We start from the raw sequence: 26,410 nt of genomic DNA, 5'->3' as shown, positions 1-26,410 counted from the left end.
TTTCCCTCCCCCCCGCCGGCCCCTCCCTTCTCATGCATGCTGCTTTAGCCACTCTTGATGTTTGCTGTTTCCTAAACCCACCCTTGCTCCGGTCTCGGGGCCTTTACGTTTGCTGTCCTCTCCGCCTGCAGTGCTCTTCCAGTCATCTTTTGGGCTTTGCCCAAGTGCCACCTTCTCAGCAAAGCCTCCCCTGGCCATCCTGTTTTAAATGGCATCCTCACTCTCTATCCTGTATCCTTGTTTCTTTGTGACACTTATCACTTTCTTGAATAATATTTAATATATTTGTGAGTTTTGTTTATTGTCTGGTCTCTAAGTGCAGGGATTTTTGTCAGTTGTTCACTGCTGTTTTCCACTGACCTAAAACAGTGCCTGATATATGATTGATACTTCATAAATATTTGCTGAAGGAAGAAAGAGAGGGAGGAAGAAAGAATGAGGGAGAAAAGGAGGGAATGAAGGGAGCGGGGGAGAAAAGAAGGAAAAAACTATATTTGAAACACATGATAGAATACATTTATTGTTTAAAACACAGATAAGATCAAACTGGATGTGGTCATTTCACACTGAACTACCCCTCTACAATATGCACATGTACACATTAGGATGACACAGTCTCTTTCAGAGCTGGCCAGTGGCTGGGAGAAGTGTCTGCACCATCACACATACCCTGACATTCCACCCGGGAAGGGGCTCCAGGGCTATATTCTTGGCATAAGGCTGGTCTTCCCAACACACAGATAGGAGGTTCAGCTGCAGAATTCGAAACCCCACTCGCCTCTCGCACAGGAGGCCAGAACTCAGTTTAGATTCACATCTGGAATGTGCAAGCATCCGTATTTCAGAACTTCTGAGTTGGTAAATATCCCCAGGAACTGTATTGCGCAGGATCCACTGCACAGCTGGAAGGGCCCTGGGGACTCGTGTGTGTGGGTGATTGCTCACCGTGAAAAGCACAGTAGGGGATGTGAGATTTTATGTGTGTGTGAAATTTTGAAAAAATGTTTAATAGGCGTCTCTGTCATTTATAATATGGGACAGTTTGCATGCAGAAAACAGCTGGTTAATTTGGTTTTTCCCTTTCGGTAAAGATGCACCCTCATCCAAATGCTGATCAGAGGACCTGGTAGAAAAGCAGCCTGAGGCTCTGTCTGGCCCATTCTGCCCTGCAAACTGCCATCCTCCAGTAGGGCCATGAGCCTTGTTAAGTTGCTTCAGTCATGTCCGACGCTGTGCGACCCTATAGACAGCAGTATGGCAAGAAAGTGCAATTCTGCAGCCAGCCAGCCTCTGGCTGAGATTTCTCAGGCTCAACTGAGTGAGCAACAGTGCCAGGGAGGGGGAAAGACAGAAATACATTTGGGTTCTACTCTACTGTTGAGTGCCATAGCCAGAAACTGAACATCTCTGACTTATGTAATAAAATCCCTAAGTCAGTCATTTTGGATACCTACCTCCTTGGCGGGAGGTGGGAGGGTGCAAAGGAAGGAAACAACACAGAAAAGGGCATTAAATACTGTATAAGAGAAAAGGGTCTCATAGGGCCAAAAGGAAAATAGCTGGAGATGTAATAGTCGCCTCTCCCTTAAAACTTTCATGCCCTGTTTTGGGTCTGAGTTTTATAAAAGGTCACCTAAAGTGTTGCAAGGCAATTTTAGCAATGTGATCCCACAAATGCTCTGGTCTCTCAAAAATAACCCTGCTGTCTTCTCTGAAACTCAGCGTTTGAGAACTGTGACTCCCAGTTTTAAAGTTCTAGCATAAGAAAATGGGTTACTACTCTCTGACATAAACCTCTTTGTTTTTTCCTCTTTCAAAAACTGTGCACAAAAACAAAACACCAACAGCTACATGTGGAAATGTGGGAAATGCTCAACACAAACTGGAAGGTCTTTCTCTGTAACAGGGAGTGTCTTTTGCATCTACATCTAAGCAAACAGCATTGGTGAGCCAAGATTGTTGACATCAACCTCAATAAAACAGGTGGGGAAACAAAGTGGGAAGGACAGCGGTGTTAATGTTGCACAATCAGTGAACCCCCAGGAGCATCAGATTATTTATGTGCTTCCAAACAAGGTGGTTTTGGTCCATTTTGGAGACCCCACAGTCCTTCAGTTTGGGATGAACACTGTTGTGGATGAAGGAGATGAATTTTAGGACAGGCAGCAGTCCTCTGGCCTTTTTGGGTCTCTTGAATTGAGTGGCCATCTGTTCCTGGAGAACAATTGGAGCAGCAGCTGGGCATGTTGTGCCATCAAAGGCCCAGGACACAGCAGGTTTGGAGGTCACCAGGAGTTTTAGGAGTCAGCCAGGTCAGCCCTTGATACCTGATGCTTTGATAGATTTCAATAAAGCCAGGATTATTCCACTTTAAAATGAGCATGTCGGCTGGAAAGATGGCAGGGTCCCACCCTGGTCTCTCTCATTTCTTTTGCTGTCATGGGAATGAGTTTGCAGTTTAGTCATATCTTTTTGTTGTCTTTCTCCTCTTTCAGGACTGAAAACAAGCAAAGAATATAACAAACACTGACAGGCAGTTCTTAGGTAAAGCAACAGAGATTGGGCTGTGTGGGGATATGTTCAGAGTTCAGAGGATCTAGCAGGCTGGGCTTAGGAGTGTTGATAAAACAAGCTACCCCTTGGGTTGTGGTTGCTGAGTTGCTAAGTCATGTCTGATTCTTTGGGACCCTACAAACCGTAGCACGCCAGGCTTCCCTGTCTTTCACTACCTCCCAGAGTTTGCTCAAACTCATGCCTGTTGAGTCAGTGATGCCACCCAACCATCTCATCCTCTGTTGTCCCTTTCTCTTGCCCTCTATCTCTCCCAGCATCAGGTCTTTTCCAGTGAGTCAACTCTTCGTGTCAGGTGGCCAAAGAACTGAAGCTTCAGCTTCAGTGTCAGTCCGTTCAGTGAATATTTAGGGTTGAGTTCCTTTAGGATTGACTGGTTTGATCTGGTTTTATCATTCAGCAATTTGGGCTTTTTAACTCAGTATTTGTAGTGTTTTCACTTGCAATCAGAAATGCGAACCAGATGTAGGACGCCAGAGAAAGACCACACTGAGAAGCTCTTAGCCCCTTGATCATCTGTCCTCTCTTAAGCATTCTCTCTCTCTCTCTCTCTCACACACACACACACACACACACACACACACACGGGTGTGTATTTTAAATACTGAAATAATAAGTAGTAAGCATACATTGAAACCAGTATCCAGCCATTAAAAATATGTATGTGACCCAGAGAGAGTGAAAACAAAGGAAAAAACAGATTTCTTACCAGCCTTCGGAGCTGAATGAATGACTGCAGCATTTTGCTGGGTGTCTTTGTATCTAGGCTGACTTTAATATTTTGTAACTTTAGGGAAATAACGTGCAGTCCAGACTCATTACTCAACCCCGGAACCTCAGACATATGCGTGGGAAGTACACTGATGGCCAAAGCAAAAAAATAAGAGCAACTTTTTAAAATTAGAAGTCATTTGGATGGAAGGCAAGAAAAATAGAAAGACTGCAAAAAAAAATGGGTTTATTTTGTGAAACGAAACTTTCATGAGAACTAGTGTTGGCCTCATGCTAGCCACTGGAGGTATACTGGGTGGCACAACTCAGGGGAGGGCCCCATTTTAAAAGCTGGTAATAAATCCTCTAGGAACAGAGAGGAGGAAAGGAGCCCCAAGTCAGTCGTGAGCAGTTTCCATTACTGATGGGCTGCAATGGTCAGGGATTTCCACGGGAAGAAAGTCAGGAGACCTGATCGTATTCCCCACTTCCATTAGGATCTTGGTTTTTGCATCTGTAAAATGAGAATAATAATGCCTGCTCTGCCTTCCTCATGTAATAGAGACGTTACTGAACCAAACTTCCATTCACCCTCAAGCAGTAAAGCCCATCTACTGACCCCAGGTTGTGATGAAGGAAAGTGCAGCATGTGTTGTAAGGCACCAGACAGATTCCAGTGCAGCTAATTCTCGAAAGGGTTCCAGGGAGGCATTTTTAAAGGCAAGGGGAGGGAGGGGAGTCACAGGGTATGTGATCAGCTTATGCACAGTCCTCTGATTTGTTGACGGTGAGGTAACAGGGCAGTGTCATATGGGTTAGTAAGATCAGTCCTTACCCTCTAGCCAGTGTGGGGACTACATGCTTATGGCATCATGTAGTGAACTGCTTTCATTCGGGGGCTTCAGTATCTGCAAAATGACTCAGGAATGTGTGTTAGATACTACTACTGATGTACTTGTAGGAGGAACTGAAGATTCTATGACTGCCATATGGCTGATTTATCGTTTAAATTGTTACTAGTGCTCCTGGCCCAACTGCTATTTTTGTTTTTACATGTTCACATCATTAATTCCTCAGCCAGGGTTTTGTGGCTCAGGGGACGCCTTGAAGACTAGAGTTTTTCTACAACCAAGAGGCAGGCAGAGGACATGGATGGCAGGGTGTCTGTCTCAGGCCCCTAGGGGTCTGCTTGATTACAGAGATACCATATAATATAATGTAGACCACAAATATACAATGTTACTTTTAATATTCTGGTCCTGAATTTGGTTGTGACCCTTAGGACCTGGCCCTGGGGCAGAGTCCCCTGTTTCTAGTACCCCTTCTTGTGATACCAGAAATCTGATACCTTGGTCAGAAGGAAACCCCAAAGGGCATGGCCCCTGGGTGTTATGTTAGAGACTCACAAGAGTGAATTGACTGGACGACTGGGTTTTGATGATGATAAACCTCTACAGTGGTACTTTGACTTCAAGATATTTTATAGTTGTGAACATTCATTTAGCAAAATTTATCAAGCACCTACTTTGTGCCAGGTTTGAGGTATGACACTGGGGTCACTGCTTGTGACCCAAGCACACACAGTATCTGATCTCATAAAGCTAGAAGTCTTGGTGGGGGCGGGGGTGGGAATGGTCATAGGTAATAATTTAAAAATCATACTGCTCATTCATGGTTATATATTCTTAAGGTGGCCAGAAGAAAGGGTGGGAGGAGAGGCTGGAAGGGTGGCACCACACAGGCTCATAAAGGCCATGGTATGGATTTTTGCCTTTGAGAGTCTGGAGTTCTAAGTGGCATGATAGGAGGTTGGGGTGGGGTGGGCATGAATAGAAACATTTTCACATTCTGTGTTTGAAAAGATATTGATTCCTATGGCAGGGGTGGTTTTCAATAGCACGTAATCCATTCATACTTCCATCTTCTCTAATAATCCCCCTGAAGTGAAGTGCTTCAGATTAGTGCAGTGGTTTCCAATGGTAGGAGTACATTAGAATTCCCAGGGGGTAGTTTTTAAAGGTCCAGGCCCATCCCCAGAAATTTGGATATCATTGGTCTGAGTGAAGCTTGAACATGGCTTGTTTGTTCATTTGTGTTCCCCAGGTGATTCTAACGATCAGGTAAGGTTGAGACCCACAGGTACAGAGAAAAGCATGAAACAGGGATCCTCAAAGTGTGGTCCCTGGACCAGCAATATCAGCGTCACCTGGGAGCCTGTCAGGGATGCAGATTCTTCGGCCTGATCTCACATTGACTGAGCCAGAAAGCCTGGGGCCCAGCAGTCTGTATTTGAACCAGACCTCCGTGGGTCCTGAGATCCCAGAAGTGTAAGAAGTGCTCATTGTCAAAGGTTCCAGGCAAGAGAAACTGGAGTTTGGATCTGGTTCTAGATCTAGTTGTGGAATAGCTCTCTTATTGGGGAGGGGGCACAAATCATTAAGCTTCCCTGACCCTCAGTCTCTCCAGCTGCAAGAAGAGCAGGTGGGATTAGATGAGCTCCAAGGTTACTTGTGATGTTAAGAATGTATCTTTTGTGCACACTAAAGCTAATAAATTTGAGGTCTTTATAATGTACTTTTTAAAATTTGTATTTTTATATAATGGAACCAGAACACAATCACTGTGGGAAGCTCAAAATATACAGGAAAGAATAAAGATGAAAATAAATGTCAATTAAAATTTCTCTACTTAGAACTGTTGCCTTATCACCAATAGTTGGTATATTGAAGATATTTTGGTGTGTTTTTTGGTATTTTCTGCATGATTGAAGTCATACTATATTAGGTTTATGAGCCTACTTCTCATCTAACATTATATTAGGTGAGAATATCCCTTCTTCACTGAAAGTTATTTTAATCATCTTTGTTAATATCTACCTAATATTCTATTGCATGTTTATACCGTAATGTATTTAACCTTACCCCATCTTCAATGTTTAAGCCTTCTCTCATTTCTTGTTATTATTATGATATGTATCTATCTATTAATTCTTTGTTTGAAGACCTCCTTAAGAGAATCCTAGAAATAGAATCATTGGATCAATGTACATGAGGCATTTGATACACTGACAGTGTTTTCCCCAGCAATGGGCCACTTATTACAAACAGAAGCATTCTGTTAGTGAGCTGTCCCCATGATATCCTCGCCAGCATCAGTAATACTGATCTTCATTTCATATATTGCCATGAGGCAGCAGATGCCCGCATCTACAGGGTAGTGTCTGTAACAGGGGTATAGCTCAGGCTTTCAGCCCCTTCGGGGGACTCAGACCCGAGATGGAAGTGAGTGGGGCCCCAGGAGGAGTAGGACTGGGATTGGAATAGGTGGGGAGAGACTGTCTTGGGACTGATGATCACATTTTCAAAAAGCCCTCCTTAAAATGTACCATAGAAATTTACTCAGTGCCTATGGAAGAACTACAGATTGACGTAAATCAACTTTTCTAGAAATTGGTACTAAAAAGGCAGAATGTTGTGGTCCCCAGAGGCCAAGATGCAGGTCTGCCTGAAGCCAGGTGGAGAAGGGACCTTTGATTACATGAGCTTCTGGGATCCCCACGTTTTTAAGATGCTCGATTACTAAAGCCCGAGCAGAGGGAAAGGCTTCCTGTTTCTCCCACCGTCCCTGAGCGTGTTCCATGCACATGCACCCCAGTGCGCCTCGTTCCCCTTGTCTTCCTGCCCAGTGCCCCGTTCTTCTTCCTTGTCTTCATCTGACAGACTTCCACTGCCTTCTGGCTACCTGACGCCTCCTTGGGTGCAAGATCCTCATCACGGAGACAAAGAGCAGTGAGAGGCCATACACAGAAAATAGAATCCCAGCCCTTATTTATAAAAAAGGAAAAGGGAAGTGGTGAGCTTATTTCACCGTTTATTTATAGCCCCACCTACTAACAGAAGTATCTTAAGTCGTGTCTGCTTCGGCAGAGGCCCCAGTGAGAACAAAAGTCTCCGCAGTGAAACCAAACCAGGCCACACCAGTCCTGAGAGTTGTTAACAAGTTAACTATGGGGAAGAGTAATTCTTGCATTTTAGCCTCTGAATATTTCAAAATGTGAACAATATTTGGATGAGAGGCAGTTTTAGAGGGTGGTTAAAAGATAGATTTAGTGTTACACCCAGAAGAACTGGCACAGGTATTCAAACAAAAAACCTGTTCAAGAATATTCTTAGCAGCAGTAGTCACAGTAGCCAAAAGGTGAAAACAGCCCACATGCACATCCCCTGGAGAATGGATAAATAATATGTGGACCATCCATAGTAATCCATACAATGGATTACTATTGAGCAATAAAAAGTAAGAAGTCAGACACAAAAGGCCAGAGATTGCATATTTCATTTATATAAAGTATTCAGAATAGGCAGATCCATAGAGAAAGCAGATTAGTGGTTGCCAGAGGCTGGAGGGAGAAGGGAATGGTGAGTGACTGCTTAATTGGGTAAAAGGTTTCATTTTGAATGATGGAAATGTTCTGGAACTAGAGAGCGGTAATGCTTGCAGGACATTGTGAATGTATGTAATGCCACTGGATTGCTGAACTATACTTTTAAATTGTTAAAATGATAGATTTGCTGTTATGCTGATTTTATCTCAGTAAAAAATAAACTGATTTTGGGGAACAAAAAACAACCAAAAAATAGACCTAGGCATTGTGCCTGGGTTCTAATCTCAGCTTTACCACTTATCAACTGTGTGACCTTGAGCAAATCACTTAAATGCTCAGTTCCCATTTTCTCATCTGTAAAGTGGAGGTAATTATAACAGTACCTACCTCAGAGGGTTATAAAACTTAAGCCAATTTATACAAAGTGCTTAGAAGGGCTCAGGGGGCTCAGTGGTAAAGAATCTGCCTGCCAATGCAGGAGATGTGGCTTCAACCCCTGGGTCGGGAAGATCCCCTGGAGAAACAAAATGCAATCCTTTCTTTTCTGGAGAATCCCATGGATAGAGAAGCCTGGAAGGCTACAGTTCATGGGATTACGAAGAGTCGGACATGACTGAGCAACTGAGCATGCACGCATGCAAAGTGCTTAGCATATTAAATACCTGACACAGAGAAAGTATGCTGTAAATGTTTGTTATTAATCTAACCCCTGTATTCTCAACTGGGGGCAGTTTTTTCTCAGAGGAGGAATGTGGCAGTCTGGAGAGATTTGTGATATCACAGTTGTGGGGTGCGACTGGCATCTAGTGGGTAGCGCCAGGGATGCTGCTAAGCATTGTACAATGCAAAGGACAGCCCCGACAACAAAGAATTATCCAACCCCAAATTTCAGTGATTCCCAGGTTGACAATAGGGACTGAACCCCCGTCCCCTGCATTGGAAGTGCAGCGTCTTGACCACCAGGGAAGCTGGACAATCCCTGATTTAAACAGAGATTGTAGGCACATGCACTTTCTCTTATGTATATATAAATGAAAATAGGTCAGATAGAAATTTCTGTCAGAAAAAGATGGCCAGCCTGTCTCTGTGTATTAGAGAACATGTGTTAGACTTTGTAGGGATATAGAAGAGACCCAGCGGTGGTCCTGGAGGAGCTTGGATAAGAACTCTGTGCAGCAGGGCTGTTTAAGAGGCAAGTTTTTACCAAGTGACTTTTGTAAGCATTTTCCTTTAATATGAGGGTGACCTGGGGTCATCCACACTTCTCAGAATAATGTTTGCTCAAATGCCAACCTTAACGGTTCCCTATAAAGATACATCTTAAGTGGACAGTGTCTGTTTACATGCCTGAAGGTATCTTGTGTTTGGGTAAATTCTATTGAACAAATATCTGAAAAAGAAATCCCGGTCACAAATAGAAATAAAAAGTACTTGTTAAGAGTAAAAGCACAGACATGAGAAAAATGTTAAAGCTTGTATTCAACCATTCACACACCAAAGGGTAACGGAGACCCCTTTTGCCCACTTTCCATTTAAAGAGTTATTTTATTCAGATTCTAAAGCCATGTCGCCATATGATTAATCTAATTCGGATCACAGAATATGTGCTCACACAGAATGACTTGCTGTCAAAAGCTCTGTCTTGATTTGCTAGCTGGGAAGTTTAGAGAAGGGACCCTTATTCTTCCTCTCTGGCTTTTTGCCTTTAGGCTAAGGACTAGAAGACTGTTAAAGGCATGCCAGACCTTCACTCAATCTCTGTGTGTGCCAGATGTCCTCTAGGATTGGGCAACAGGAAGGAGGGCTGAGGAATCTGGTGGAGACCATCAGGAGGGCAGACCCCTGTGGGTTTACACCCTTGGAAGCTAAAGCATGGTGATGGATGGGGCAAGAGACCCCCTCCATGCAGCCACTTTTGCACACCTTCCTCCACTATTCTGGTTTCCTACATGTATAGGTGCTTTCTGACAACTTATTTAATGCCTGCTAAAAGAGTCTCCTGAGAGTCCCTGGACTGCAAGGAGATCCAGCCAGTCCATTCTGAAGGAGATCAGCTCTGGGATTTCTTTGGAAGGAATGATGCTAAAGCTGAAACTCCAGTACTTTGGCCACCTCATGAGAAGAGTTGACTCATTGGAAAAGACTCTGATGCTGGGAGGGATTGGGGGCAGGAGGAGAAGGGGATGACAGAGGATGAGATGGCTGGATGGCATCACCGACTCAATGGACGTGAGTCTGAGTGAACTCCGGGAGTTGGTGATGGACAGGGAGGCCTGGCGTGCTGTGATTCATGAGGTCGCAAAGAGTCGGACACGACTGAGTGACTCAACCAAACTGAACTGAAAGGAATCTTATTAGACACTCTTGTAGGAGGAAAAAAAGTGAACCAGACATAAAATGTATCACAGTGGATTCTCAATATGGAAGACTATAAGACCTGTTATAAGTCACTCTAAGAGAGAAAGTGATTAAGTGCAATAAGAAAAATGTGAGAAAAATACTATGGATTCTAAAGCAGTGTTTGCCTCCAATGGGGAGTTTGGAGAAGTCTTTTTGGAGAGGGAGGTATTTGAGGTAGAATGTGAAGGTTGGTGGATACGTAGACATGGAAATGGTGCTAGAAAATGCTAAAAGACAGAGCAAGCTACCAAGGTGGCAAGTTGAGTATGTCAGAGAAGAAATTTTGTAGGATTTGTGGTGGTGAGTATAGGAAAATAGATAAGATGGATAGGTTGAGATGAGCTCATGTAAAACCCACAATATAAGGATTCAGTCAAGCCAGGGGGAATCACTGACATTTCTGAGCAAAGGTGGAGTGGACTAAGAAGACTGTTGGGTAGCTGTGTGTAAGGTAGACTGGAGAGAGATCTAGGCTCTGAGTTATTGTGGGACAAGAATGGTAAGGAGGGCGCAGACTTGACCAATATTTCAGGTAAAGCATTTGGCAAGACTCAGTGGATGACGCAGCACTGCACTGCCTACTTAGGTGCTAGGGTATGGGCTGCAGAACACAGAACACCCAGAACAGGTGCTGGGTGCAGATGTTTTGGGTTCTAGTCCTGGCTCTGCTGCCTAAACTAGTTACATGTCCTTGAAATATCTCTTAATCTCCTCATCCACAAAATGTATATTTTGCATATACATGAGCTGCAGATTAACTGAGTCAGTGCACTTAACACATTCTGAATCTTGTCTGGCTTAACAAGTTAATGTGTCCAAAAGCCCAATATAAAAATTGATTGTTATTATTATCAGAAGTTAAAAGGAGGTGAAATGAGAGGCAGGACATCTGAACCAAGTTGGAATTTAATTGCCAGGAATAAAGAATTACACAAGGAAAAGATTGGTGTTTTGTTACTCTCCCCGGGGCTCCTTGGAAGGGCTGGAATGTGGGGCCACATAGAGGATGGGATGAAATTCACGGACAGTCCCATCTGCATCATGGTCCAGCCATCCACGTTCTTGCTTTCCAGTTCCAAAAGCATTGATTTTATTGTCTGGCATTAGCTGCATTAAACTTTGCCAACAGATTAGGAGTACTCATTAAGAGATAATGATTTCCTCACTTCTATTAATGCAGAGAACTGGAACTAGAAAACCAGGGTCCCGAGAGAGACCATCAAACAGATGATGCTTTTACGAGCCAGGAGGGCATTAGCTTGGATACTAAAAGAATTAACATTGAAAATGTTTTATTTAAAAGAAAAAAAAGTATGATGTTTTAGTTAAGGAATACTGCCTTCTTTGTATGGGAGGGGTTGTTTGTGGTGGGTGGGGGAGTCCATGGGGGTATTCTGAGGCAAGACATCCTCTCTCTTATTTTAAACTTGTAACTGTAGATCCCAGAGCTGAAACGCTATATACAGTTCTTGTATGCCCCATTCAGTGGTCAGACTGTTCTAATTTAATGTAAGCATAAGAATAAAAATAAAGCTTTCAAGTGCTGGGACAGATTTTTTTTTTTTTTTTAAGAGACGCAGGCTTTATCCCCTATATGATTAAACAGTCATTAGGGTTTAAAGGTTTAATCTGCTGGAATTCAGCCCAGAATGGGGTTCAGAGCCCCAGAATAATTGGATACAGCCTCAGGCTTTGAAGATCAGAGTTGGTTGGTTGGGTGTGTGAGTGTGTGTGTGTGTGTGTGAAATATGCTAGCAAGTATTTGAGGTCTCTCCTTTGCAATGCGCTGTGACAGGAGGAATAAAGCTGCCCGCCCCTGCCTCCTCCATTGATTCCTCAGGGGCTGACTGGATACAGCTTCTGGGGGGTGCTGCGCTCATGAATGTGTGCTATTGTTCCAGGCACACGTTGGCCTTAAGAAATAACGCAGAACAAAACAGGCCTGTCCTTATTCAGATGCAGAGCCCTCTCCATCACTCAAACAGGCCCTTCCAGGTCACATGCCCCAGGCCTCTGCAGACAGAACGCAGCTGCCTCGAATCTGCTGCCTAACATTAGCCGCAGTTCAAAAAATCTGATGGCGCTGCACTGCCCAGGCTCCGCAGAGGAAACCAGAAAGATCTGGGGTCCGGTCACTATGTTCTCCGAGGAACTGTGGCTGGAGAATGAGAAGAAGTGTGCTGTGGTTCGGAAGCCTAAGCCAGGCAGAAAACGCCAGGAGCTGCTGGCCGTGGCCTTGGGGGTGAAGGTGGGAATCAAAGGCGCCTTTCTCTGGCCCCCTCTCAAACTCTTTGCCTGTCAACAGATCTCCTCCCTGGTCCGAAGGGCCGCCCTCACACACAACGACAACCACTTCAACTATGAGAAGACACACAACTTTAAGGTAAGCGAACCTCTGCATCCTTTCTTCTGTTATAAAAGGGCAGGTGGAGAGCTCCAGGCCATGGTTTCTGTCTGGGCTTTGGTAAAGTCACGAGACGGCAGATTTTCTGCTTTCCACATTGAGTTACTTGCTCTGAATCAAATCAAACGGGAGGTTTCAGAAAGCAGTTTGCTTGATGCTAATGCTCAGAAGCACCTCTATGTATGTTAACTGAGTTCTAATGAATTCGGCCCATTTCCTCTCCACATTCCCATGTCCAGTGAAAGAAAAACAGAGCATGCCCAATCTTTGGCATTTAGAGGTCATCTGGTGAATATCAAGCGGTACTTTTCCACTCGGAGTAGCAGTAAAGAATATTGTTATCTGTGAGCAAGTGGAAACAGTTGCCCGTTTCACATTTTGTGTTTTGTCTTTTGTTTTCAGGGATGCTAACTCTTTGGGTTTATGTGTAGACAGCTGTGAAAGCAAATGATGACGGGAGATACCATCCAGTAGCTTTTGTTTGTGCTCGAGGTGCAGGGGGCGCCCTGGCAGCCTTGCCAAGCTCCTTCTGGTCCCAGCCTTGGTCTTGCTCACCAGACCAAACAAAAAGATAGGAAGAGCTGGCGGGGGGTTAAGTGGATTTTCCCATGTGTATTTATAAACTGGAAATACCACTATCTTCATTTCAGACTAGCACTTGGAGAAACGGCCTGCCGTCAGAAAATTATGGCCTGTTTCCTTTGCCCTGATGTGTTTTCCAAGAAGGGCTGGGAGGAGGTTCTGATGCCAAATTGCCTGGTTTGAGATGCCCCTGAGTGCAGGAGAGACAGGACAGAGTTAGAGGTTTTACACCAGCACAGGGGCTGACCGTGTGGAAGTTGGAGAGAATGGAGATGAAGGATCTAGGAAGAAGACACAGGAGCAGCTAAATGTAAATTGTATTCTTTATTTAAAATTCTTTTTCCTTTAGGGTCAGTAGCCCAAGAAACTTTTGGAACTGGGGAACCATTTGTCAGAAGTGACCAGGAAAACCTAGTTCATTCTGTTGCTTTTCTATCCTTCATACAGACAGATGTGTGTCTATTAAATATACATTTGTGTTCGTTTGGTCTGTTTGCCCTGCTTCTGTTTTTAGAAAGCAAGGAGCTCAGACATTTGCATGCTATAATTGAACTGAGGCATGGAGTTATCCAGCCCTCCGTATTTAGCATAAGAGTGAAGAATTGCGTTAGATAGGTCCTTATCCATGCCAAGGCTCTTGTTATTTCTCCCACCATTGAGTAGTGACAATTATAATTTGGGGCATCACTGAATAGTGACAGGTCTAATTTATGTTTTTTTCTTTTTCCACTTTCCTATCTTTACCCTAATTAATTTTTTTTTAATTTTAAGAAAGTATTTTTCTGACTTCTGGCAGAAATTCCTGATCCTTTGCCTCCTGTATTTGTACTACCATGAATGGGAGGATGGATCTTGGACTTGCCTTTTTTTTTACCTCCCTCTTGAAAATTCTGATTCTTTTGGCTCTAAGATCCAGCTGGACTTTTGCCCTATTGCAATGTATGTTTGCGTGGAATAGCTTTCCTCTATAGATACTGTGTCTGAGTTTGTGTGAAGAACACACAAGTGTATTTAGTTGATTGGTACTTCATAATTAATTTCAGTCTTTTTTTCATCTTAGATCTCTGCATGGGACATAAAAACATTTAAACCAAAAGGATAGTTGAACCTTATCTTCTCAAGTATTTCTGTTGCTAACATGATCTATGTTAATTATTACTGAAAAACACTAACAGCTTTTTAAATGTTTGTTTAAAAAGTCTGTATCTATTGACGATATCTTTTCTAACTTACTGCTATTGAGAGAAAAGAAAGCAGAGAACAGATGAGTTGTCAGAGGGGAATGCAAGCCAGACAGGACCGTTTCTCTTCCGTGTTTTAAATAGACATCTTTGAGACATAGCAGACCCTTGAGTGCTGTGTCAGTTGATTGTGGCTTTCAATGGTACTGCTCGTGCCACTGTCCTTAAGAATGAGAGGCTGGGGCAGGAGGGGGTGGCTCCCTCTGTCACTCCTGGCCCCTTTTATCATTCAGCCCTCTCCTCACCCCCCACCCCTACCCACAACCAACTTTAAGTGGGAACTCTGCATGGTCTTTAGAAGAACATTCTAAAAGCAGGTCCCTGCTATAAATAGAGCAGTAAGGTTTTAGTAACATGACCGAACCAAAGAAAGAAAGTCTTATCAAAGGCCCCTGACATCTGCCTGGAATCTGTTTTATATCTTAATTTTGCAGTGAGTTTTTATTTATATTCATTTCTAGTAGGCTTTGTTCTGAAACTGTCTTGATTTGTAAGTTGGGTTATTATTTGAGGATATTATGTGTCTGGCATAAAGTAAATGTTTAAAAAGAACAAGTAATCACATTCTCATCCTTATCAACAAATAAGCTTTGCTAGGCCCTGTCTGCACTCTCATCGAGAGGCCTCCTACCAAAGACTTGAATCTGCCAGCAGATCTTGATGCCTCACTTCAGAGCAAGATTTTTTTTGCCCCCATCAGGACTATTCCCTGAATGAAAAGCCCTTTCCTCACTCTCCCCAGGAGCTTCATCACAAGCAATGAATAGATAACCTATAATGAAAAAAATCACTTTGCCATACACCTGAAACTAAGACATCTTTGTAAATCAACTGTACTTCAAATTTAAAAAACAATGCCATAATTGCAATTTTTTTGTATTTTGGCCTTGCTATGTAGCATCTTAGTTCCCCCATCAGGGATTGAACCCATCCCCCCTGCATTGGCAGCATGGAGTCTTCACCACTGTACCACCAGGGAAGTCTCAATAATAACAATTTTTAAAAACAGCAATGGCTAGAAACTCCTGACTTGGTTGAGGTCGGAACCCCTCCCACTCCCTTCTTTGAGAAGGCTCCCATCAGTGCTCCTGAGGGCATATCTACTGCCCTTGTTTTCCAAACAAAGCGTGTCTGGGAAAAACTGAAAATCTGCTCTGGAAACAAAAGCTTTTGGAAGCTAATTAAGTTGCTCCTCATTTCATGCAATAATTACATACTTTACAACATGTATACAAATACGCTTGTTGCTGGTTTAAATGTCAAATTCTCGGGATTACTTATACATATTAGAAACTAAGAGTATTTGTTGGAGGAATGATGAAATTAATAGGCTTCTCTCTACAATGAAAGCTGTCTGATAAACAGAGAAAGCATTCTGTTATTTAACATGTTTTATGTCTGCATCCCTGTTTATCTACTGGACTGAAAGAGGCACTCTCTAGTAGGTAGAATAGCTCTGTTTTAGAGGGTCTGGCCTAAGAACACCTTGTGGCTGAGCTCTGAAACCTTCAAGAACCCCTCAACTCCATCAGTCTGGATAACTGTCTTTCCTTCCCCACCTAATGCAATGATGAGGTAGCTGTGGTCAGCTTGGTGCCACTGGTCACAATATGCTTTTTGGCAAGTAGCTTAATTCTCTGAGCTTCAGTTTCCTCATCTGTAAAATGGGAGTGCCGTAAGGTTTAAGATGCCTGAAACAGGGCACTCAAAGCTGGTGCCCTGGGACAACCCTGAGGGATGGGATGGGAAGGGAACTGGGAAGGGTATTCAGGATGGGGACACGTGTACACCCATGGCTGATTCATGTCAATGTATGGCAAAAAGCATCACAATATTGTAAAGTAATTAGCCTCCAATTAAAATAAATAAATAAATAAAAAAGAATACTTGTAAATCACTGAAGGTCATTGGTACCCAGTAAGCTTGCCTTCTATTATTATTTTATTGTTCATCTTTTTGTGTCTCTCATCTTCCTTGCATTTTGGTATGTAGTTGGCTCTGTATTTCTTATTTTCTACCTTCACTTCTTCTTGTCCCTCTTACTTTTTTTTTTTTTACCATCTCTTTCTTCTTCCCTGGTCAACAAGATATAATTAAAAACTGAAAGAGCAGTGCAAAGACATGAATCAGAACTTCGGAGTCAGAAATGAGCCAGGGGTGAACAGGGTGCAGGAAAGAGAGGATTCAGGAGACAGAAGTGCTTGCTGTACATCTGGAGAGTCAGCTGGGGTGGGTTGGATGATCACAGACTGCCAATCCATGGTCCCTTTTTCCACTCAGCTGGCTCGTGCTCTCAGCCTCCCAAGGCTGCATGTGTGTGCACATCACTCACTCCTTCTGAAAGCTCTCTCTACCTAGGCCACTTGAGGGACATGTTTTCTCCCTATATGGAATATGGAGGGAGAGCAGAAGTCCAAAAAGTTCTAAACATTGGAGAGCAGACCACCCCACCCCAACCTCACCTGGTTGCCCACCCCTCCCCCAGTCCTGCCTGTCCATCTGCCCTTCATTCCCTTCTGTCCCCTGTCCATCCCTTTCCTAGCCCTCTGCCAACTTTACTTTCATCCCTATCACTGAACACCAGCTGACATAGTACACATGTATTGATGTGTTTTCCCCTTATCAGAGAGAAACCCCTTCCTGGGTGGGGGCAAAGGGGTGGAGACAGATTTTGTCTGTTTTACTTTCTGTAGAAACCCCAGTGTCTTGATCAGGGCCTGGCCCAGAGTGGGCTGTCAGTGAATATGTGGAGAGCACGTGTAGCAGGCATCTCCCCACCCTGTTTGCTTAAGCGTGCACTTTCCTTCCTTACTTCCTGCCCCAGAGTTTGCTTTCACTTAGGGCTCATGTTAGTTGTGTTCCAGTCCTTTCAGGTGGTGGGCAGCAGTCGATGCCAGGGTCACCACCTGTGCCGGGGAGCCAGAGGCCGGATCCAGGCATGTCAGGCCAGCTCCTCATGTGGTCAGAGGACCTGGCCGTGCCACCTACCCAGGATCTTGCACACGTGCCCAGGTTTATTCTTGCTGTCCCAGCTTCCTGTGTGGTGCCTCTCAAAAGTGGCCTTGTCTGGATTTAAGTTAAACAGTTGCCCGCCTTACCCTTTTCTGTCCCCACAGACGAGGCTGCAGGCTGCACCAGCAGCATCCTATGCCCATGGTACACTGTGCGTATATGCGTGCTCAAGCAGCACACACTTTCTAAACACACCTCCCACTCCTAAGACCCTGGGCGCCAGGACGAGGTCAGGAGGCTGAGAGTGTGTCCTGGTGCCACGGCTGGGACACCCGTCTAGTATGTGGCAGCATCACCGCCTCCCTGTTTGGGTTTTGTGGCTCCTTGATGGTTTCTCTCTCTGTCCTCAGTTTCCACATTTTCATCAGTGGAGTGATCATTTGCTTTGGAACTAGTCACTTTTGCTTTCCGTATGCAAGCCCCACTTTTCCTCATCCTTGCTGACTCCATAAAATGTGCCAGCCCTCTCGCCCCAGTATTTTGCCTGCACTGTGTTCTCTTGGGTGTGCGGCGGTGCATCGACCGTCCTGGTCCCGCTTCTGTTGGATTTTGCACCTGCACTTTGTCACAGGTAGACAGTGGCTTCAGAAACAGTTGTGAGTTTTGTTTCTTTTGTTTTATAATCAGAAAAGGCTGTTTTGGCAGAAACAAGTCTGGAAGGAACAATTCAAAGGGAAGGCAAGCTTCATCACCTTGAATGTAAAACAAGGAACTCAACATGAGACTTAATAAATAGGCTTGGAAATACTAGACTTTATGAAGAAAATATGGCTTCTCCAAGAGAGCTATGAAGCTACATCATTTTAACCTACTTCCTAGGGCTTCCCTGATAGCTCAGTTGGTAAAGAATTCGCCTGCAATGTAGGAGACCCTGGTTCAATTCCTGGGTTGGGAAGATCCCCTGGAGAAGGGAAAGGCTACCTGCTCCAGTATTCTGGCCTGGAGAATTCCATGGACTGTGTAGTCCATGGGGTCACAAAGAGTCGACATGACTGAGCAACTTTTACTTTCAATATATTTCCTACAATTGTCTGGCCGTTATAATTTTTCGAACCCCTGGATACCATCTTAAGTGAAATAGGCAAGTCTCACAGAGCCCCCAGGGACTGTTTAGAACTAGGCAAGGAGGAAGCAGGAACTAGGGGTATACCTGGGCTCAGTGTCTCTGCCCCCTCCTTCCCTCTCTTCCTTCCTTTCTCTCCTTCTCTCTTCCCATCCCTTCATTGCTTTCTACTCTGGATATCAGCTTCATTATTCTCTCCCTGCACAAAAACATCTTAGTCTATATGGTCTGCACAGTATGGCTGATGATAACTCTCTGGTTTATGTATTACAAAGACCAACCACAAAATCCCAATTCTAAATTTCCATAGAGAAAGAATCAGACTCGCCTGACTTGGACCAAGTGTCTGCTTTGCTCAGGTAACTTTGGCCATGGAGGTCAAACCCCCCACCCCCATGTAAATACATGAATGGGGCTATAGGATGTCTGGAGGATGGGTGGTATCCAGGTTATATGTGAAAGAAAGGAATCCTTCCAGGCAGAGGCCTGGAGATGTCAGCCGTAATCCTTTCCTCCTTGTTTTGAAGAATTCCACTTCAAGTTTCGTAACAAAGTCCAACTCTTTCCATTGGGTTCTGCTTGAAGGAAGTCATGAAGCTGTCCTGAGCCTCGATGTTATTATTTAACATTATTGTCTGACAGCCTAGGTGCTCTGCAGCACGTTAGCCTTGTCACCTACACTTTTGGTTCCATCTTTTGTGAAGTATACCCATTGCTGTTGTGCCATTTTGGAGCTAATAATAGGACTAGCCTTCAGCGAACCTGCAAAGTAAATGAGGTTTGTGTCTGGCAAACTCTCCACCCTTTACCCCTGGATGAGTTCTTGCCTGCCTCCTGTTGTTCCTGTCTGCCGAGTCACTTCATGGAACCACCCTGTTAAGACCTACCAGCCTTAGTTTCTAGATCTTAGCTTCTGCTTCCCCAGTTCATCGCCAGGCTTTGCATTCTACAAATAGGCTACACATTATGATTCATTTGCAATAGCACCTGTCAAACCAACCTGGTAGGTTGCATGGAAACCCTTTCTTCTGTGAGTCACCAAGATTTACTGTTACTTTACAGGTAGTAGATGCTTGGTTTTAAAAGGGCTTGTTCTTGAAAATGACAGCTTATTTAATCTAGTAATCTGTTTTTTTTTTTTTTTTAAGTATATATTTTATTTTGAAGTCTTTATTGAATTTTTGTTACAATATTACTTCTGATTTATGTTTTTGATTTTTGGCTATGAGGCATGTGGTATTGAACCTGCACCCCTTGCATTGGAAGGTGAAGTCTTAACCACTGGACCACCAGGAAAGTGCCAGTAGTCATGTTTTAAATAGTCCTGTTGAGACCAGCAGCATAATGCCTTTTCCCAGTGGAATTTCATTCATGGGATTTTGACCAAGTTGAGGAAAAAGTTTTTGGACAAGGTTCTCACATAGGTGAGTGCTCTCTCTGACTGGCAGAGTCTCACTTAAACCTTATCTTATACCTCCTTGACATGATTTTATGTAAATATTGGGATACTATCATTGTAAATCCTTTATAAACCAGCAGAGCCTGCTGCAAAGAAAATAGTCTTTGACAGCAAACCCAACAGAGACTCCTTGCTTAGGCCCCACACCAGGGAAGTGGCTTGGCCAAGATGTTCTACTATTTTAAATTATTTATTAACAAGTCTGGCCCATATAAAATGCTTGGTTGTTATTAATTTTACATTGAGTTTGTTTTATGCCAAGAATGTATCATTCAAAGAGACTATTCTAAATGACTAAATGTTCTAAGAAGAGGTGACTATTTAGACACTTTTTTTTAATTCAGCAAATACAGACTGAAGGCCAAGTATGTGCCAGGCACTGCCAGGTATCAGAAAGATGGTGGTGATGTAAGAATGTGAGCTCTTTCTTTGCTAGGTGGTTCTCAAACAAGGCAGTGGTGCTCCCAGGGGACATCTGGCAGTGTCTGGAGACATTTCTCATTCTTATGACTGGAGTCTAGCAGAAGCCAGAGATGCTGCTAAACATCCTACAAGGGCCAGGACAGTCCCCACCACAAAGAGTTATTGGCCCCAATGTCAGCAGTGCCAAGACTGAAAAAAACTTGCAATCGACAATGGGGGACCTGGTAGGCTTTGAGCAGAAAAGTGTCAAAGGATGTGGGTGCAGATGTCTTCATCAACCCGAGAGGAAGTCAGCAGGCACAAGGATATCTCACCATATCAATGGGGAGACTCCCCAAAAGCTTTGTGGCAACAATCAATGTTTTAGAATTGAAAATCCTGTTTTAAATGTATTAGAACAGCTGCTGAATGGGTGCATCTGGGGGCTCAGTGGTGGAGAAACCCAGCTGTCGCCCTGCCTCTGCTCAGCTAGCCTTGCAGGAAAACCCAGAGTCTTCGGTCACAGCCCCAGTGATTCCCCTTGGCTATTTTCCTGCATCTGAAAAGGTTCACTTCAAGGCCAGTATTTCATCTGATAGTGCAAGAGGGAAAAGTCCAAAGTTTCACCTAATTTTTCATACAAGTTCAGTGTCACATGATGATGGGAAATGCAGTCGATTATAGGAAAAACCCTCGGCTGAGAGTGGGAGGCAAGTACTGCTGACCATCTGGGTGACCATGGACAAGCTGCCTGTCCTCCAGCCCCAGGGACTCTGGGGCAAAAGCTCAACTAGAAGAGCCCCAGGTCCACAGACTTGTAGCCGGAAGTGACTTTAGTCTCCCAGCCCCCTCTTCTGTGCATATAATGCAGTTAAGAAAAAACTGCCTTTGATCCATGAGTCCTTTTCAAATAAAAGTATAAGAATAAAGTTATAAGTAAGAAAAATGACAAACTGAGGTGACATGGTTTTAGTCTGTACCCACAACTCTCTATTAGGGTTCTTTTGTCCCCAAGAGCATATGTGGCACTATCTGGAGACATCTGTGGTTGGTCCCACTGAGGGGTTGCTACTGGCATCTGTTAGGTAAAGGCCAGGGATGCTGTTGACCACCTGACAGTACATGAAGACTTACCAGCCCCAAATGTCAGTAGAGCCAAGGTTGAGAGACCCTGATGTATACTGATAAGGAAAATCAAAATTTCTCAACCGTAGCACATCATGCATAGCCCTTTCTGTTTCTTACGGTCTAGATCTGGGCTGAGCTGGTTATACACTTGGGCGGTGTCTACACTGACCCATCAAAACAGACTTGTTATAAAATCACCAGGGAATCCTGTTTTCCAGATTCAGCAGATATGAGGCAAATAACATCCTGCTCATTGAGAAAGAGCCAAGTTGGGGGATACTCACTAAACGCCTGAGATTTTTCTTGACGACTCTCCTTGCTCTTGTTTTTACTGGGTGGTTATTCCTGGGCTATTTGTCAAACAGACCTTATCTCCTATAATATCATCTTTTTCTGTTTGGTGTGGTTTTTGAATTCCAGGCAGACCAGGCCTAGTATAATAGTCTTGGACAGACATTCTTCCTGTCTGGGGTATTTTCTTCCTGTCTAGGGTATTTTAGTTACTGCCCTAAAGTTTGCAAAATATTCTTTTTTTTCTGAAAAGATATTCTTGAAAATCAATATCATTCAGAGAATGGAAAAAGCTGATCACTGACTTTTCAAGATATGGGACGTTTCAATGGGAGAATAAAAATCATAGTTCAATCCCAAATTAGAGGAGTCCAGAGCGCGTACTCTCAGCATTTACGTATAGCCTACTGTCTAGAGATTGTTCTTGTGAACCCAAAAGAAAACTGAACAATCTATCTGCCATGAAAATAAACAGCCCATCACAAAGAGGAAATTAGGCAGTGGGCCTAAAATAATGTTTAACTAACTTTACATTCCCTTCTGTCGCCATTTTGCCGATTTCTGGGGAATGTGTATTTGTGGGGACAATAAATAGAGCTATTTGCCATTCAGAAGTGCCTGCCTGCATTTGTTTGGCTGAAGAAATGGGACAGAAGGCAGTGGGGATACATCATTGATGGGAAAGGATGTTGTTGAATAATTATTTTTTAAACATGGCAAAAATTTTAGAAAATCTATGATTAGCGTGTCCTGGACTTCCTGAAGCATTCAGTCAACTAGTTTCCATCTTGTCAATGGACTGTAAACACTATATAATAGCTACTCTCCCAATTCCTAAATATTGCATTTTTATTTTTACCCTAAGGTGTGTAGTTATTTCCTATGTGATTCCTTCAACTGCGGGAGGTGTTCCAGATAGGAATTTTTCACTCCCTTTTTTTTTCTTGCATGACCTACAAGAAAAGAATGCCTTTAAAAAGTCAAACTCACCTTCATCGGCCTTTAGTTGTGTTGTTCCCTCTTCTTGGAATGTTCTCCCCAAGAAGAACATCTGCCTCCCCAGTCAACATCATCAGTGTCCCATCAGCCCAGTCTCATGAATCCATTCCATTCTCCAAAATCCAATTCAAATATCATTTTCCCCAGCCTTTTCAGGAAGAATTTATTACTCTCGCACAGTGTACTACCACAAGATACTTATTTATGTTGCCTGATTATTCTTGTAGGTGAAATCCTTGGGTGCAGGAAGGTCTCTGTTCCTCTGATCTATTTTTACTTTGTATTTCTGAGAACTAGTACAGTACCAGGTTCAAAGTAGGCAATCAGCAGTTAAGTATCAAATAAATGAGTGAATAATGAGTGGGTGAATAGGTGGATGAACTAGGAAATAGTTCCTCTCTCTGACATCCTTCCCCTACTAATGTATAATGCCATTTCTGAGAAATACCAAGTCTCCATATATGTGTAATTTGGTTTCTGTCATTTCCTCTCTGTTCCACTGGTTTGTTTATACTGCATGATGCTGCATGGTCCTTTACTTTTTTTAACTATAGACGTCTCAAAATATAGTTGAATATATTTTCTTACATTCTTTTACTTATACAAAATTATGATGGCTATTTCTCTCTGTTCTATTCTTCCATGTGGGTTGTAGGGTCATCTTGTCAATTTGGGGGAAAGCATTATGAAGACTTTGTTGAAACTTAATTGGATTTAAAGCTTCATTTGGAAAATAATTGATATATTTATAGTATTGAGCATTGTCATACATGAATATAGAATATCTCCTTACTTATGTTATTAATTTAATTATAATTATTTTAGATTATTCCTGATGCTGTGAATGGAGTCCTTTAATTTTTATGATTTAACAAAATGAGTAACTGCTGATATGTACTGACTTCTTGTTATTGCTCTTATATTAAGTAAACTTGATAGCTTTGTTCTTTCTTCCAATTACATATGGTGTATTTCTTTGTCTTGTTTTAGTACGCTGGCTAAAATTCAGCAGGATAATGCCCAAGAGGAGCTTTTACAGCATACAGCCTTATCTTTCTGCTGACTCTTAAGGAAATTATTCTGATGTTTTATCTTTCAATATGATGTTTGTCATGTGCATATCATAGACATCTTTAATCAACCATTTTTAGAAGTTCCCTCTTTTCCTAGTATGCCAAGTGCTATTACTATGAACAGGTATTGAATTTTGTTAACTGTTGATATTCTAATTTTTAAAATGATTTTTTGTTTTCTCTCTCTTGTTATTCTTCTGAATTCTAATAATACGTCAACTACCTTAAATCTCTGAAATAAGCCTTCCCTTGGTCATGACATTTAAACATAATGCTACATTCAGTAGGATTTTTAAAGGATTTTTACATTTATGTTCATAATTGAATAGCTGTATAATTTTATTTTTATGTGTCATTCTTGTATGGTTTTTGAATCAAGATTAGCTTCATTAAGTGAACTGTGGAACTTTTTTTCTTTTCCTCTGTAATAATCTATATTGGCTAGAAATTGTTTTTTTAAAAGTTGGTTAAATCTAACAAGATTATTTGGAATCAATGGCTTTGATTTAATTATTTAATAGGTATAAGTGAATTTAGGTTTTTTATATTATTTTGAGTCATTTTTGATAATTTATATTCTCTAATAAATTATCCATTTCACATAACTTTTAATTTTGTGGGTAGAAAGTTCTCAAGGTTTTGTTTTACATCATTACAGCATCGGCAATTATGTCCTCCCCTTTATTGTTTGTGCCTTTTATCTTGATCAACTCCCTAAGGTTTGGCTATTTTGTAAAACTTTTAAAAAATCACCTTTTAGTTTTTTTAATCCTTTTGAAAATTTTTCGTTCTATTTCATTATATTCTACTGTAACCTGTTTTGTTTCTTTGTTTTACTGTTTGAATCTTCCATGCCATTTTTTTCAACCTGCTTTTAAGTCCTCTGAAATTAGTCATCTTGTTATTGTTTTTATGGAGAGGCTTGATTATATTGGCCCATGTTTCCCAGTTTTCTTGCTTACTGTGGCTTCTTGAATCCTGTCCTTTCCCACTAGGTTCAATGTGCTTCTTACAGAATAATATAATCCCTGGGTATATCTTTGAGTGAGGATCTGTGAGTGAAAACTCTTGGCATTTGTCTGAAAATATCTTTATTTCACCCTTGCTTTTGAATGGTAATTGGCTGTGTATAGAAGTTAGGTTGACAATACTTTTCTCTGAGGACTTTGATGAAATGACTCTGTAATTTACTTTTCTCTTTTTACTGAGGAGAATTCTGTTTTCATCCCAATTACTGTCCTTTCACAGGTAACCTGTTTTTGAGGATTTTGCTTATCTGTTTAGTGTTCTGCACTTCCACTCTCATCTGTATAGGTCTAAATTATTTTTTATTCATCAGCTTTGAGACTCAGGTTTTTTAACCTGAAGATTTTGTGTCTCTTAGGAATTCTGGAATGATCTCAACTGTTTCTCTTTTTGAATGTTGCTTATATAAATGCCCTTAATTCCATCATCTCTCAGCTTTTCAGGATCATCACTCTTTTGCTTCTTTCCTTTCTGCATCTCCAATCTCTTCTACCTATCATATCAATCTCACTGACAAATTAATATATCCAAATGTCTCCCAAAGTCAAGTGGGCCTTAGGAAGCATCACTATGAACAAAGCTAATGGAGATGATGGGATACCAGTTGAGCTATTTCAAATCCTAAAAGATGATGCTGTGAAAGTGCTGCACTCAATATGTTAACAAATTTGGAAAACTCAGCAGTGGCCAACAGGACTGGAAAAGGTCAGTTTTCATTCCAATCCCAAACAAAGGCAATGCCAAAGAATGCTCAAACTACCACACGATTGCACGCATCTCACACACTAGTGAAGTAATGCTCAAAATTCTCCAAGCCAGGCTTCAACAGTACATGAACTGTGAACTTCCAGATGTTCAAGCTGGATTTAGAAAAGGCAGAGGAACCAGAGATCAAATTGCCTACATCTGTTGGATCATAGAAAAAGCAAGAGAGTTCCAGAAAAACATTTACTTCTGCTTTATTGACTATGCCAAAGCCTTTGACTGTGTGGATCACAATAAACTGTGGCAAATTCTTAAAGAGTTGGGAATACCAGACCACCTCACCTGCCTCCTGAGAAATCTGTATGCAAGTCAAGAAGCAACAGTTAGAACTGGACATGGAACAACAGACTGGTTCCAAATTGGGAAAGGAGTATGTCATGGCTGTATATTTGTTACCCTGCTTATTTAACTTATATGCAGAGTACATCATGAGAAATGCTGGACTGGATGAAGCACAAGCTGGAATCAAGATTGCTGGGGAAAATATCAATAACCTCAGATATGCAGATGACACCACACTTATGGCAGAAAGTGAAGAAGAACTAAACAGCCTCTTGATGAAAGTGAAAGAGGAGATTGAAAATGTTGGCTTAAAACTCAACAGTCAGAAAACTAAGATCATGGCATCTGGTCCCATCACTTCATGGCAAATAGATGGGGAACAATGGAAACAGTGAGAAGCTTTATTTTGGGGTGCTCCAAAATCACTGCAGATGGTGACTGCAGCCATTAAATTAAAAGACACTTGCTCCTTGGAAGAAAAGTTATGACCAACCTAGACAGCATATTAAAAAGCAGAGACATTACTTTGCCAACAAAGGTCTCTGTAGTCAAAGCTATGGTTTTTCCTGTAGTCATGTATGGATGTGAGAGTTGGACTATAAAGAAAGCTGAGCACC

At 42.4% G+C, this 26,410-nt stretch overlaps 1 protein-coding gene and 1 long non-coding RNA gene across 2 annotated transcripts in view; one reads left to right on the top strand and one right to left on the bottom strand.

The window, feature by feature from the left end:
• Window positions 1-493: 493 nt before the first annotated feature.
• On the bottom strand, window positions 494-4,530 carry LOC104980576. The gene is made up of 2 exons (XR_824284.1): window positions 3,281-4,530; window positions 494-2,497 (listed from the first exon to the last, which is right to left on the bottom strand). It is a non-coding gene; the product is annotated as an uncharacterized LOC104980576 (long non-coding RNA).
• A 6,915-nt stretch (window positions 4,531-11,445) lies between these two features.
• The window catches only part of CHN2 (chimerin 2), a 41,833-nt gene continuing 26,868 nt past the window's right edge, over window positions 11,446-26,410 (top strand). Inside the window, exon 1 of the mRNA XM_010829354.1 lies at window positions 11,446-12,449. Coding sequence (XP_010827656.1) covers window positions 12,144-12,449 — 306 coding nt within the window. The 5' untranslated portion in view covers window positions 11,446-12,143. The remainder of the gene's footprint in view (window positions 12,450-26,410) is intronic.

Source organism: Bison bison, unplaced genomic scaffold (genome assembly GCF_000754665.1).
Source record: "Bison bison bison isolate TAMUID 2011002044 unplaced genomic scaffold, Bison_UMD1.0 scf7180017858770, whole genome shotgun sequence".
Classification (NCBI taxonomy): Eukaryota; Metazoa; Chordata; class Mammalia; order Artiodactyla; family Bovidae; genus Bison; species Bison bison.
Note: the sequence above shows the minus strand (reverse complement) of the source record. Positions and strands in the feature narration are given on the sequence as shown.